Source organism: Cebus imitator, unplaced genomic scaffold (assembly GCF_001604975.1).
Source record: "Cebus imitator isolate Cc_AM_T3 unplaced genomic scaffold, Cebus_imitator-1.0 Scaffold28, whole genome shotgun sequence".
In the NCBI taxonomy this organism is placed as follows: domain Eukaryota; kingdom Metazoa; phylum Chordata; class Mammalia; order Primates; family Cebidae; genus Cebus; species Cebus imitator.
The window spans coordinates 1,534,948-1,551,145 of NW_016107343.1; the positions used below are offsets into that span (position 1 = coordinate 1,534,948).

Consider the following 16,198-nt stretch of genomic DNA (forward strand, 5'->3'; position numbering starts at 1 on the left):
GTGGCAACTGGGTTCATAACAGCTAGCGTCACAACTAGGTTCATGAACAGAACTAGGTTCATAACCTCTTTCATAAAAGAGGACTCTTTGAAAGAGGTTAAGAACCTAGTTCTGTTCATGAACCTAGTTGTGACGCTAGCTGTTATGAACCCAGTTCTGATTCACCAAGGAAGAATTAGAGGATTAAGAGCCTTAGAAGAGCAGGGCACAGTGGCAAAGCCACTCAGGAGGCTGAGGTAGGAGGATCACTTGAGCCTAGGAGTTCAAATCCAGCCTGGGCAACATAGCAAGACTATGTCTCTTTACACACACACACACACACACACACACACACACACACACACACCTTAGAAGAAAGTGAATATATTATCTCAGAGCCTTTAAGATACCTCAAAGCGTTCTAAAGTCTGGTCTGAATATGATACCCACCAACCACATTTTGCTACTAAGCACTTAAAATGTGGCTAGTGTGACTGAGAAATTCAATTTTTTAAAGTTTTTATTAATTTAAATTTAAGTTTAAAAATGGAAGCAGGGGTGTGTGCTTACAAAGGGGAAGCACAAGGGAGCCTTGTGATTTTGGAACATTGCTGTATCTTGTTTGTAGTGGTGGTTACATAAATTTACACATATGATGAAACTGCACAGAACTACACACACACACACACACACGCAAACATGTAAAACCAGTGAAATCTATATAAACTCTATGAATTGTGCCCATGTCAATTTCCTGGTTTTGATATTGCACTATACTGCACTATGTATTACTATATAATATTTAAGATGTTAACACTGAAGCAAATTGAGTGAAGGAGACCGAGAGCTCTCTGTAATTTTTGAATAGAAAAAAATTTTTTAAAGAAGCAGTGTAAAATACTTTTCCATTAAACACAATTCCATTGTTTTGATGGAACTACATTTCACTGCAACCAATGCATCACATAAAATATTACTGTCGCACTGTCAAGCATCCAACAGGCACAAATGTCATTTCTGGTATTTCATATAACATTGCCAAACCAGTCAGTGTAAACAGACTGACCTCGTCATGATTTTTTTCTCCAGACTGATCCTATCACAGTTTTTTCCTCCATGCACTAATATGACACTGTACTATGTCTATTTGGATATTTTATGCATAGGCCACAAGTTATGGTGATACCTACATAAACTGTAATAGGTAGTTAAATCTAAATAGTTATTATTCTTTTCCAGATTAAGAAAATAATTATGTACACATTTTTAAATTTAAAACAAAGCCTACTATTGATACAGAGTCAAGTTAAAGATGGAGAAGCTAGTAGTACCACTGAAAGAGCAAAGGAAAAAAAAGAGAAGAAAGTATGTCACAAATTTCACAATCAATGGCAGCTGTAATTTGCTACAACAGAGCAAAACAAAAAAAGCTGCCTGCTTGTATACAAAACATTTTTTAAGATAATAACGTGAACAATATTAAGGGACATTTTCAGTAAATGCATTAGGAATTTGATGTTTTCTGTGAAAAAACTGACAAAATCCATCACTTGAAATCACAATTAAATGTCCAATAAAAAGTGTGATTTTAACAGGACCTGAACTTCTCACTTTCACCAGCTATAAAATAACTTGGATTCTTGTACAAAAAAGAAAATCCTTTTTAAATGGAGAGATGACAAAATAAATTATTTTAATTTTCTTTAAAAATTATAAGAAAAAGATTTTTTTTTAATGTGAAAGATCTTCAATGAAGCCACCACAGAATACTGTCCATAAAATATATCTTTCTAACAATATCAAAGATCAATTGGTTCAATTTCTGGAAAATTGCAAATACTTTTTTTTTTTCTCTTTTTTTAATTTTATGTACAAAGAGTCAACATAGTTTTTCACTGGGTAGATGCCTTGGATAATCCTTTCAAGGAAGATCACTTAGTCCAACTTAATGAAACCAATATCCTTTGCATCCTGACTGAAACACTGGCGGCACATATTGAGGCCATATTTCCTTATTGGACCATGCTGGTTGGAGCAGACACAAGACAGAGAATCCTGGCCAAATTTTCACCAATGGCTCCAGTATAGCTGCTGGTGATCTATCTTGCTCTCAGGAGTTCAATGAGGTAAAAAAGCCAATTACATTTATTAGCTTTAAATCATACTTTTTAGCTTTAAATCATACTTTATCTGAAGGAACTTCCAAATTTGCAAAGAAACATTATCAATTCACAGCCTAAAAAAAATCAGTCTCACTGCACACATTTTGTTTTGTCTGTTTTACATAGATATTTTTAATCTTTCACATTTGTCAAAGAATTTTGGCAATATGAAAAAATTAATTTTTATTACAATGAATAGTGTTCTAGTTCTATGTTAGCGGGAAAAAATCCAGATTTATTGGGATTTTAAAACAGAAGACTAACGATTCCCTTATGGCTTCATTCTCTCACGTGATAACTTGTGTTGTTTTTTATCTGAAATATACTCTATAAAAAATAGTTTAATGAACACAGTTGAAATCCAGTTTATATACATGCAAATACTATAAATTATTACTGGTTAATGGAACTGTTGAAAGAAACAGAGGACAATAAATATGATGATCTTATGTTCTTTGCCAATGCTCATTAGTTGAATCTGAGGGTTTTAGAAAGATTTACTACAGGCCGGGTGTGGTGGCTCACGCCTGTGATCCCAGCACTTAGGGAGGCCAAGGCAGGCGGATCACGAGGCCAGCAGATCAAGACCAATCTGGCCAACATGGTGAAACCCCATCTCTACTAAAATAAAAAAAAATTAGCAGGGCGTGGTGGGGCGCACCTGTAGTCCCAGCTATTCAGGAGGCTGAGGCAGGGGAATCACTTGACCCCAGGAGACAGAGGCTGCAGTGGGCCAAAATAGTGCCACTGCAGAGCAAGACTCCTTCTCAAAAAAAAAGAAAGAAAGATTTACTACATTGTTACATTGTTATCTTTAAGGCTTTCTTAAAAGAAATGCTTGCCAAATATTCAAATAATCAAAAAATGGCAAAAAACTTTTCTTATGTCACACTGCATATGAACAAGGGGGGTGTGTGTGTGTGTGTGTTTGCCAAATAGATACACACACAATTGTTATGGACTGAATTGTGTCCCTGCCCAAATTCACACATTGAAGCCCTAGCCCCCAACGTGACTAGATTTGGATATACAGGCATATTTCATTTTATTGTGTTTTGCTTAATGTGCTTCGCAGATGCTGGTTTTGGGGGTTTTTTCAAATTGAAGGTTTGGGGTAACCCTGCATTAAGCAAGTCTATGCGTATCAGTTTGTCCAAAGGCATGCGCTCACTTCGTATATCTGTGTCACATTCTGGCAATTCTCACATTATTATTATATTATTATTATATCTGTTACGGTGATCTGCAATCAGTGATCTTTGACGTTACCATTGTAATTGTTTTGAGAGGCCATGAACCACACCCACATAAGACAGTGACCTTAACAAATGTTCTGTGTGTTCTGACTACTCCACTAACCAGCCACCCCTTTCCCTCATTCCCCCACCCTTTCCACTCATGTCTCTATCTGCTAGGGTTTCCCTATTCCCTGAAACACAACACTGAGATTAGACAAACCAATAGCCCTACACTGGCTTATGCGTGTTCAAGTGAAAGGAAGAGTCACACATCTCTCACTTTATAGCAAAAGCTAGAAATAATAAAACTTAGTGACAAATGCATGGCAAAGGCTCAGATAAGTCAAAAACCAGGCCTCCTGCCTCAGTTAGCCAAGTTTCTAATGCAAAGGAGAAGATTGGGTTTTTTTAATGTAAACATTACTTTTATTTACTTATTTATTTTTACTTTTTTTTAACTTTTACATTAAGTTCAGGAGTACATGTGCAGGTTTGTTATACAGGTAAACTTGTGTCATGGGGGTTTGTTGTATATATTATTGCATCACCCAGATATTAGACCTATTACCCATTCTTTATTTTTCCTGATTCTTGCCCTCCTCCCCGTCTCCACCCTCCAATAGGCCCCAGTGTGTGTTGTTCCCCTCTATAGGTCCATGTGTGCTCATTACTTAGCTCCCACTTATATAAGTGATGACATGTGGTATTTGGTTTTCTGTTCCTGAGTTAGTTGGAAAAGTTCTTGAAGGAAATAAAAAGTGTATTAAAAGTGTATCAGTGAACACATGGATGATAAAGTAAAACAACCTTATTTATGGAGAAGGTTTTTTTGTTTTGTTTTGTTTTGAGACGAAGTCTCACTCTGTCACCCAGGCTGGAGTTCAATGGCATGATCTCAGCTCACTGCAACCTCTGCCTCCTGGGTCCAGGCAATTCTCTCACCTCAGCCTCCTGAGTAACTGGGATTACAGGCACATACCACCATGCTCAGCTAATTTTTGTATTTTTAGTAGAGACAGGGTTTCACCATGTTGGCCAGGCTGGTCTTGAACTCCTGACCTCAAGTGATTTGCATGCCCCAGCCTCCCAAAGTGCTGGGAATACAGGTGTGAGCCACTGCACCCAGCCATTTATGGAGAATGTTTGAGTGGTCTATGTAGAAGCTCATACCCACCACATTTTCTTAAAGCCAAAGCCTAATCCAGAGCAAGGCCTTAACTCTCTTCAATTCTATAAAGGCTCAGAGAGGTTAGGAAGCTGCAGAAGAAAAGGATGAAGTTAGCAGATGTTGGTTCACGAGTTTGAAGGCCAAGGTGGGTGGATCACCTGAGGTCAGGAGTTCGAAACCAGCCTGACCAACATGGAGAAACCCCATCTCTAATAAAAATGCAAAATTAGCCAGGCGTGGTGGTGCATGCCTGTAATCCCAGCTACTCAGGAGGCTGAGGCAGAAGAATCACTTGAACCCGGGAGGCAGAGGCTACAGAGGGCCGAGATTGTGCCATTGCACACCAGCCTGGGCAACAAGAGTGAAACTCCATCTCAAAACAAAAAAAGAAGAAATAAAATTATAGCTGCCACAGTGATTCCTCTGATGGATCAAAGTAAACTGAAAATCTTCTAGAAAAGATTCACCATTCTACATGTCATTAAAAGCATTCATGATTCACGAGAGGGGATCAAAATAGCAAAATTAACAGTTTGAAAGAAGTTGATTCCAACCCTCATGACTTTGAGGGGTTTAAGACTTAGTTGAAGAAGTAACTGCAGATGTATTAGAAATGGCAAGAGAGCTAGAATCAGAAATAGAGCATGAAAATATAAATAAATTGCTGCAATCTCATGATAAAACCAAATGGATGAGGAGGTGCTTCTAGTGGATGAACAAAGAAAGCGGTTTCTTGAGACAGAATCTACTACTGGTGAAGATGCTGTGAACATTGTTGAAATGACAACAAAGGATTTAGAATAGTCCATAAATTTAGTTGATAAAGCAGTCGCATGATGAGAAGATTGACTCCAATTTTGAAAAAAGTTCTACTATGGATAAAATGCTATCAAACAGCACTGCATGTTACTGAGAAATCTTTCAAGAAGAGAAGCCAACAGATAGGTAAGCTTCATTGTTTACTTATTCTAAGAATTTGCCACAGCCATCCAACCTTCAGCAACCACCATCTGATCAGTCAACAGCGCTCAACATTAAGGTAAGACCCTTCACCAGCAAAAAGATTATGACTCACTGAAGACTCAGATGATCATTAGCATATTTTAATAATATATTTTTTAAATTAAGGTATGCACACTTTTTAGACATAATGCTATAGTATACTTAAAAGGTTATAGTGTAACTATAACTTTTATATGCACTGGGAAACCAAAAAATTTGTGTGACTTGCTTTATTGCCATACTTACTTTATTGCAGTGGTCTAAAACCAAACCCGCAATATCTCTGAGGTATGCTAGTAGCACCTTTAGGGAGGTAATTAAAGTTATATGAGGTCATAAGGGTAGAGCCCTGATCCAATACAACTGTTGTCTTTATAGAAGTGGAAGAGACACGACACCAGGATGCAAATGCAAGAGAAAAAGCCATACAAAGACACAGCAAGAAGGCCATCTGCAAGATAAGAAGAGATGCTTTAGGAAAAATCAAACCTGCCAACACCAGAAGAGCAGTGAAGATCAGGAACACTTAAAACTATGTCATTCAAAAAATAAAAATGTTTATATTGGTGATAAGATACAGGGGAAATAACAGCAACTATAAAGAATTTGAAAATCTATCATGTGTAATAAGAAGTAGACTCATTCTGTACAACTCCACACAATAGAAACAGCGTCGATAAAGCAGTCATTACAGAGTAATATATTTTGACAAACTTTTAAAAACAACTATCCTAAAGATTTAATTTGCAAAAGTGGCATTTTCGTAGTAGTATTTAAGAGTACAGGTAAGAAATGTGAGTTTTAAAAACAAAACATAACAAAAACCTGCCTGTTACTCAGAACTGCCCAGAGGCAGTATGAAATACCTCAAGTTCCCGCTCACTAAAGGTGTTCAGATTTGGCTGACAAACTGATGGAATATTATAGAGGAGATTCAGGCATCTGAGATATTTGGACCAAATCATCTCTCCAGTTCCTTCTAATCTCTGGATGCTTTTTTTACAACTTAATTTATATCTAATGAAAATTAAGTTGTATTTCTCCCTAAGGGAAGGATCTGGGGACAAGACAAACCACCTCAGATTTCTGAGTTTATAGGAGCCTTATGATTTTTTCTTTTCTACTCTCATCAAAACAATAGAAAAGTCCTTGCTTTACATATAAATTGTTTATACATAAATATACTGTCTATGACTGCCAGAAAGGCCAACGACAATAGGAGCATTTCTTTTTTACTTTAGCCACACCAAGAATGGTTAGCCAGGCTATTCAATATGACAACTGAGAAAAGCACAAAGAAGGTAAATCAAATAGACTTTAAAAAGAAAAAATTAGTATTAAAACACAAGAGACTTCACTTTTAATGGTATAACAACCAAAAAAAGTGATTTAAGGAATACAGAAACTGGCTGTTTCTAGTGTGAATACATAAAGATCAATAAGATGAAATAGAAGATAGAATTTATTTCCTATGTTAAGCCAAGTTTTTTTTTTATCAGATTATTAGGGATTTTCATGGAAATATGTAAAACAACACTTGGTTCATTTCTACTTCCCTATAATTAAAGCATGAGTTCCAGTCTGTGATGGTACTGGGAGTTTAGTGAGAGAAGTGCATCCTAGAATTCAACTAAAATAATATTACAAATCCAGAATCTGGGGTACCACTAATGACCCTACTTGTCAATACAGTACAGAGAAGGAATGCAAAACAGGCCAAAAAAACAGAAGGCAACTACTTTGCCCTATGGCACAAGTTACCTGCTTCTGACCCTCCTTTCTCACACATAACAGCCATTTCTACTTTAAAATCACATTTATTTTGAAAAACAATATTTACTTTTCCAAAATATAAAAGCACTGCCTTGGAGATACATACCTAGAAGCTGTTTCTGGAGCACTTCTAGTACCAGTCTGATCTTTGTAAAAACTTCAGATGGTGATGGATATTCCAAGTTAGTCATTATAGATTCAAAACGAATAATAACTATGTCAGGCTGGTTTTCTATCACAGCATGAAGGGATGGGCAAGAAGCCAGAGGCCTAAGGATATACTTCAGCAGCATCTGACCTGAAAAATCACATGATCATTCATCAAAAAATCACTATAAGAAACTTCTAGGCCAAGCACGGTGGCTCACGTCTGTAATCCCAGCACTCTGGGAGGCCAAGGAGAGTGGATCATCTGAGGCCAGGAGTTCAAAACTAGCCTAGCCAACATGGTGTGACCCCGCCTCTACTAAAAATACAAAAATTAGCTGGGCATGGTGGCAGGCGCCTGTAATCCCGCCGACTCGGGAGGCTAAGGCAGAAGAACTGCTTGAACCCAGGAGGTAGAGGTTACAGTAAGCCGAGATCATGCCACTGTACTCCAGCATGGGTGACAAAAGCAAAACTCCATTTCAAAAAAAAAAAAAAAGAATTTCTAAAAAGCATGTCAAAAACATACATAAATCTTTGAGCTTAACAACCAAAATACATATACCATGACATTACACACCAACCATTATGCAGTGCAGTTTTTACCACTAAAGTTTCCCAGATTGTCTACATATTTTTATTTACATTATTCAAAAACCAGATAAAAAGAAAACAGTTTAAAAAAAAACCAATCTCTTAATAAAAAGGTTAATATTTATGACAATTCCCTTTGATGAATCAAGAGGCCAGACTCTATTCATACTCTCCAGAGAATATTTTATCATCTTTTCTGTCTTCTCTTTAACACTGGGCCTTAGGAGATTTTGTGTAAATGACACAAAGTAGCATGCTTACCAAATGATTTAAGCTTGCTGCGTAGTTCTCCAAGAACAGAAAATGCCAAGAGGACAGAACTGATGGGTGGCAAAGGGGCCTTCTCCTCTTTTTGTGATTGTTCAGTGTATAAATGAAGTTCGGTTTGTAGGTAAGATTCCAAACTGCTGGTATCTAAGAGAAAAGGGGGAAAAATATCAGCTGTCTCACCAATACAAGATGTTCCCACTTCTATTCCTCAGAATTCATTCTCTGATATTTCTAAATGCAGTGCTATTAGAATGTACTCCTAATGCAACCAAATATGAATTATGACATACATGTCCTTAGCATCACTTTAAAAAAGGAAATGACTTTTTGAGGTCAGATGCAGTGGCTCATGTCTATAATCCCAGCACTTTGAGAGACTTAGGCAGGAAGACTGCTTGAGCCCAGGAGTTCAAGACCAGTCTGGGCAGTGTAGTGAGACCCTGTCTCTAAAAAAATATTTTTAAATTGGTCAGGTGTGGTAGCACACACCTGTGGTCCCAGCCACTGGGGGCAGGGTGGGGAAGTAATGGGGGCTAATGCAGGAGGATCACTTCAGCTCAGGAGTTTGAGACTGTAGTAAGCTATCGAGCCACTGCACTTCAGCCTGGGCGACAGAGCGAGCCTCTGTTTAAAAAAAAAAAAAAAAAAGATGAGGTCCTAGTTTGACAGACCTTCCTTTCTATGTTCTTTCTGCCCAACAAGTTTAACAAGTAGGATATGTTATAACAAATAATTCAACATACCTGCCCTCTTTTCTTAACTAATATTCTACTTGAGAACAGAATCTAAAATTTCAGGATAACTTCCTTCAAATACCTGATACACATACACATATGCACATGTGTGTCTATGTACACACAAACATTATATAATGAATTTGCAGGCCAAGGTGGCTACAGGAAAGGGAACAGGGGGAGACAGTTTCTCTTGAAATACACTAAATTTCAAGATCCAATGTTGGAAAATACAACAGGTACAATAGCAGGTCCTTGATATACAGCCTCTTAAGTTTTACTCTTAAAGCAAACAACACACCAAAGAGGGCTCATACCCAGAGGTAGGCAGAAAGGCTGAGAGCCAAGTAGCATAAATCAAAGCCAGGGCAGAAGTAATCCTATTTCCTCACCTTGCAAAGCATTCCCTATCTCATGATTTTCCCCAAGGACTAGAAAAAAAATGAGCAAAACCCCTCTTCTACCCACAAGTCTACTGGTCCATCTTCTTTCCTAAGCAAGAGAGAATGGCTAGATAGCTTCTTTACACTTTCTAGCCAAACAAACTGCTGGGATTAGGGCTGTCAGGAACAGGTATGTCCTACAAGGCAACGGAAACTTAATGTGGTCGCAAATTGCTACCACCTCCTTGAGCACACTCTCACCACACGGACCTCAATTACCCTATCATTTTTTCTCACATTCCTAGGGAATGGGACAAAAAAGAGGAATGTAAGGGAAGTAAGGTGAGGGCACTGTAGGGACCCAGATGAGTTGGTCCTAAGAAAGCATCTTGCTAACAGGAGCACTCAATACAGACTTGGAAGATTATGAATGAAACCTCATCTACCAAGACAAAAATTTAGAGTATATTCAGACACCACTGGTTCAGGCAGATGAAGCAAAGCAGTCCACCTGAGGTCAGCAGCACCTTTTGATGGTGGGAACTTCCACACAATCAGCTTCTGCCACTCTTCTCCAAGGTGATAAAGTATGTTCTGTTTCTGTATTGTGAACTCCATGCTGAGAGATTTCAATATTTTTAAATCAAAGCATTTCCTGGATTTTAATAGCTTCAAGCATTTCTGTGCCTGGGTAATGAAATGGAATCACTGTTAAACATTCCATCTGGACTCAGGGCAATTAGAATATATTTGCATAATGATAAAGAATACAAAATTTACTGAAAACAAGAAGAACACTTATTGCTCATGCTTTGGGGAAAGCATTTGGTACCTCTTCCAGACGCTGAGCACCAGTGACATACTTCTTCTCTGTTAATGCACAATTATATTCTTCAATAGCAGTGGAAAACTGAAAATTTAAGTATAATATTTTATACATCCTATTATTTCAAGTCTTACTGCTTTTAAAATATTAAGAAATGCTCCCACTTTCCCTCCCTCCCCCTATATGCAAAAAAAAAAAAAGAAAAGAAAATATGAAGAAAGCCTCCAGGAAGTCTGGGATTATGTTAGATAGTCAAACCGAAGAATAATCATTGTTCCCGAGGAAAGAGCAAAAAAAAAAAAAGAAAAGAAAATATGAAGAAAAAATACAATATAGTCAGGAGATAGCCACTGAATAATGAGACCAAGTGAAAAAAAACAAGCTTCTCACCACCAAAACACTAGGGTTCAAGTTGAGTTTACTGACCTCCTGCAGCTGTTTAAGCAAACTTAGGACAACTGAGTCTCTTTCCAACTGTTGCTTTAAGTCTGTAAATTCACCAGTTGATACGTGAAGATCCCGGCGGACCTAATTCACACATCAAAGACAAGAACTTTTAAGCTATGCCATACCTAATAAATATAACATTTACAGCAAATCAATAAGTTTCATTAAGTCAACGTAATTCATGTTGAAATTTAAATGCTAGTTAAGACTGTAATAAAAATCACAATGCAGTAGGAAGATACCTTAGAGGTCCAACTAGTCCAAACCCTTATCCTATTCCAAGAAGACCCATTCCTCTCAACATAATATCTTCATGTCACCATCTATTTTTCATTTCAGCAGGTATCTTTCATCAGAGAGTTCATCCACCTACTAGAAAGGTATCCCCACTGCCAAGTGATAACTCATTCTACAGTCAGACAGCTCTATTAGAATTTTTTTTTAATTGAAATGGGGTCTCACTCTGTTGCCCAGGCTGAAATGCAGTGGTACAATCTCAAGTCATTGCAGCCTCAACTTCCCTGGGCTTAAGCGATCCTTCCACCTCAGCTCTGCCAAGTAGCCAGGAAAACAGGCACGTACTACCATGCCTGGCTAATTTTTGTATTTTTTGTAAGGAGTTTCACCATGTTGTCCAGGCTGGTCTTGAACTCCTGGACTCAGGTGATCTGCCCACCTGGCCTCCCAAAGTTCTCAGATTGCAGGTGTGAGCCACCGCAGCTTGTCAAAAAGATTTAATATTGAGGCAGAATCTACCCCGAATTCTGTCCCACCTTATCAATGACTTTACATGGATCAATTATTCCCTCTCTCCTACAATCTCCGATTAACCTCTCCTTAATTTATCTTCACTCATTCATGAAATATATATTGACTGAACACCTATGAGTGCATGACTTATCCTATCAAATTTAATGTTAAAATTTCTCTCGTCTTTCAGAAAAAATTCCCTCCACCTCACCAACCACCCTATTTCTCAGTAATTGCCTCATTTTTCTCCTCCCTCTCACAAACAGCTTCCTGAAATAATGATCAATATTCACTGTCTTTACATTCTCACCCCTCATTCACTCCATACCTCACTGTGATCTGGTTCCTAGCCCCACCATTCTATCAAAACTGTTCCTTCCAAAAAAAAAAAAAAAAACAAAAACAAAAACAAAAACACTGAACTTCTTATTGCTAAATCCAAAGCATACATTACTAGTACAATCGTGTGTCACTTAACAATGGGGACACATTCTGAGAAATGCACTGCTAGGTGACTTTGTTATCATGCAAACATCATAGAGTATACTTACCCAAACCTAGATGGTATGTTCTACTATGCACCTAGGCTATATAAAACTATTGTTCCTGGGCTAATAACCCATACAGCATGTTACCATACCATTTACACAATGATAAATATTTGTATATGTAAACACAGAAAACATACAGTAAAAATACAGCATAAAAATGGTACACCTGTATAGGGTACTTAATACAAATGTAGGTTGCAGGACCAGAGTTGCTCTGGGTGAGTAAGTGGGTGAGTGGTGAGTGAATGTGAAGACCTAGGGCATTGGTATACTCTACTGAAGACTTTATAAACACTATACATTAGGGTACACTAAATTTATTTCTAAAATTTTTCTTTCTTCAAAAATAAATTAACATTAGCTTACCGTAACATTTTTACTTTATAAACTTTTTAACTTTTTTTTTTTTTTTGAGGAGTCTTACTCTGTCACCCAGGCTGAAGTGCAGTGGCACAATATCAGCTAACTGCAACCTCCACCTCTCAGGTTCAAGCAATTCTCCTGCCTCAGCCAAACAAGTAGCTGGGATAACAGGCGCCCACCACCACACCAGCTAATTTTTGTATTTTCAATAAAGACGAAATTTCACCATGTTGGCCAGGCTGGTCTCGAACTCCTGACCTCAAGTGATCCGCCCACATCTACCTCCCAAAGTGCTGGGATTACGGGCATGAGCTACTGTGCCCGGCTAATCTTTTTAACTTTTTGACATTTGTAAAAACACATCTTAAAACACAAACACACTATATAGCTGTACAAAAATACTTTTTGTGTGTCTTTATTTCCTCTAAAAAAAAAAAAAAAAAAACCAGATACATGCGAGGAACATGCAAGTTTGTTACAAAGGTATACATGTGCCATGGTGGTTTGCTGCACCTATTAACCCAACCTCTAAGTTCCCTCCCTTCGCACCTCATCCCCCAACAGGCCCTGCTCTGTGTTGTTCCCCTTTTTGTGTCCATGTGTTCTCATTGTTCAACCCCCACTTATGAGTGAGAACATGCAGTGTTTAGTTTTCTGCTCCTATGTTAGTTTACTGAGGATAATGATTTCAGCTTCATCCATGTCCCTGCAAGGGATATGATCTCATTCCTTTTTATGGCTACATAGAATTCCATGGTGTATATGTACCACATTTTCTTTACCCAGTCTATTACTGCTGGGCCTTTGGGTTAGTTCTATGTCTTTGCTATTGCAAATAGTACTACCATAAACATTTGTGTGCATGTGTCTTTATAGGAGAATGATTTATATTCCTTTGGGCATACAGCCAGTTTTGATGAGCCAAGATCGTGCCACTGCACTCCAGCCTGGGCAACAGAAGTGAAACTCCATCTCAAAAAACAAATTTCTTGTTTGAGCTATTGCATTTCAAGGTATCTCTTTTTATTTACTGTTTTTTTTTTTTTTTTTTTACAACAGTCTAGCCTTCACCTTAATATAATCCAACTGCCTATGAAAGACCATTGGATATCTCATAGGCACCTTAAATTTAAATTCCTCAAATCTCTCACAAAAACCTGCTCTTTCTCTAAATTCTCTCAGTGAATGGAATGAAACCATGATCTAGCTTCCCCGTTATCCTTGACTCCTACATCAATTCTCTCAGTGAATGGAATGAAACCATGATCTAGCTTCCCCGTTATCCTTGACTCCTACATCTTTCACTGCCCAGATCAACAATTTCCAAACATTCTCTCTGAAATGTCACTAAAATCCATCAATTTTTTTCCATCCCCACTGCCACTGACTTCAGGGGAAGTCACTACCCTTTTTTTCCCTTGATTATTTTAACTGCTTCTGAACATCTTAACTGCCTTCTCATATCCTGGATCCATTTCCCTCAAGTCCTTTCTTCAAACTGCAAGCAGAATAGGACTCCTAAAATTCGAATATGATCTCAATCTCTTACTTAAAATCCTCTGTGGCTTCCACAGTGCCATCAAGACAACGTCCACACTAACTTTATCATATTACTACTAACCTAATATGCAAGCTCCTTGCTTACCTTTGTAACTGCATCTTATGTCCCTTCTCACCACAATCCCTAAACGTTCATCTTATAGAATATTTGTAGCCCCCCAAAAATGACATCTCTCCATTACCTCCATCCCTATGCCTACCTAAAACTTATGGCTACTAACAACACTCTTCCTTCCTCTTTTGCCCATCACTTCCCATCTTGGTTTGGATACTGTTTCCTATAGGAAGCCATCCTTAGCTTTATCTCCTCTCTCTAACTGTATTACTCCTATTTATTGTTGTGTCACACTACTAACAGGCATGAGAATCATACCTTGGAATAAAAAACATTCTTATTCAGCAACTATCACAGTATCTGGCACCTTTTAAGTGCACAATAAATATACCAAATGCCTGAATAAACCTGTAACATACACCTACTGAAAAAATTCTCCATTATGAACCATAAATTTGAGTATTTCTCCTGTATGACAGAGCTTCAAATATTGAAACTGTTTCTTCCCAAGGCTAAACATCCTCAGTTTATTTCATAGCTCTTCAAATAGTACAGTGTTCAGAGCTAAACCAAATACAACAACCACAACTAAATGAATTTCAACGGCCAGGATGTGGCCGGTAAAAGGTAGAGAGCCAATTAATGTCTTGTTCCAGACACTTCATTTCTAATAGCACAGTCTAATACTGCACTATGGATACTGACTCCCAAATTAATCCACTAATTGCAAATACACTCTGGGGATATTTTTTGAACTGTGCCAGAGGTGCAGAGTAACAGATTTGATTTTTATTAAAACCTTTAATCAGAATGATTGGTGAGTGGGATACTAAGTAGATATTCTAGGTAACTGGTGTTTTCCTCATTGTGATTCAGGTTTTCTAGGGAACTTCTGAAAAACACATTTGTTCACTTTCGTTTTTTAATAACTATGACATAGGGAACAGACTTGATATTTTTCCTTGGTATTAAGAACCTACAGAATACCTCAAGATCATGATTTTGAATATCAATGAGCCCTGTGCAATAATTTAGAAATAGATATAGAAACACCTACGATTGTACTTTGTTTAAACCTCTTATGTCAGTATGCTTGCTCTCAACTGCCAATTTGTGCTAAAAGAAAACTTCGGGGAAAAATTCCTGCTGAGCTACATGAGCAAATGTTTTTAAAATTATAAAGCAGTTGTTTTCAAACTGAGTTACTTCTTTTTCTAATGACAACACTCCAACAAACATGATAAATATTTCTCAAACCCATCAGACTTCCCCTAAAACGTCTATGAAGCACTAACCCACAAAGTGACACTGTACAAGAAAGGCAAAGATCCTATGTATGCCCAAGGAAAGTGGCTTTATGACAGAAAGTAGACTGGTTATGATGGATAAACCAAGCCAATTTTCCAGAAGAAGGCCAAAAGACAAAGATTATGTTTTGTTTACTCGTTCTGCTTGAGTCAGGGTCTTACAGTCACCCATGCAATCACGGTTGGGCGACAAGCAATCCTCCCATCTCAGCCTCCCAAGAAGCTGGGACTACTGGCACAAGCCACCACACCCAGCTAAATTGTTTACTTTTTGTAGAGACGAGGTCTCACTATGTTGCACAGGCCGGTCTCAAACTCTTGGGCTCAAGCCATCCTCCCACTTCTGCCTCCCAAAGTGTGAGGATTACAGGTGTGAGCCACCACACCTGACAGAAGATTATGTTGATGCTTGAATTTGTTGAGGCCAGCTGCAGATCTAAAAGAATGTTGGCCATTAAGAGACGTAAGCATTTAAGCCAGGTGCAGTGGCTCCCGCCCTATAAACCTAGAGGCCGAAGCAGGGGAATTGTTCGAGTCCAGGACCAGCCTGGGCAACATGCAAAATCCTGTCTCTACAAAAAATGCAAAAATTAGCCAAGTGTAGTGGTGCACACCTATAGTCCCAGCTACTTGGGAGGCTGAGGTGGGAAGACTGCTTGAGTCTGGCAGGCTGAAGCTGCAGTGAGCTGTTCATGTCACTGCACTCCAGCCTGGGTGACAGAGAACCTATCTCAAAAAAAAAAAAGAGACAGAGACAGAGATGTAAGCAATTAAATTAGATGAGAAAAGGTGAAATGATCCACTTCTAAGCTTCATCTGTTTGTATTTTATTATGAAGACAATAAATTCCAGAAATTTTTTTTTTCCGAGAGAAAGAAGGAAAAAGAAT

The 16,198-nt window shown here is 38.1% G+C and overlaps 1 protein-coding gene and 1 pseudogene across 2 annotated transcripts in view; both read right to left on the reverse strand.

The window, feature by feature from the left end:
- Positions 1-16,198, reverse strand: part of ZW10 (zw10 kinetochore protein) — a 38,607-nt gene that overhangs the window by 17,624 nt on the left and 4,785 nt on the right. The window contains exons 3-7 of one of the 2 annotated variants that reach the window (XM_017523301.2): positions 10,703-10,804; positions 10,283-10,360; positions 9,978-10,137; positions 8,325-8,477; positions 7,429-7,620 (exon numbers count right to left, since the gene is read on the reverse strand). In XM_017523301.2, the coding sequence (XP_017378790.1) occupies positions 7,429-7,620; positions 8,325-8,477; positions 9,978-10,137; positions 10,283-10,360; positions 10,703-10,804 (685 nt within the window). The remainder of the gene's footprint in view (positions 1-7,428; positions 7,621-8,324; positions 8,478-9,977; positions 10,138-10,282; positions 10,361-10,702; positions 10,805-16,198) is intronic. The other variant, XM_017523302.2, reaches the window with a different exon arrangement.
- On the reverse strand, positions 402-7,347 carry LOC108300478 (annotated as a pseudogene).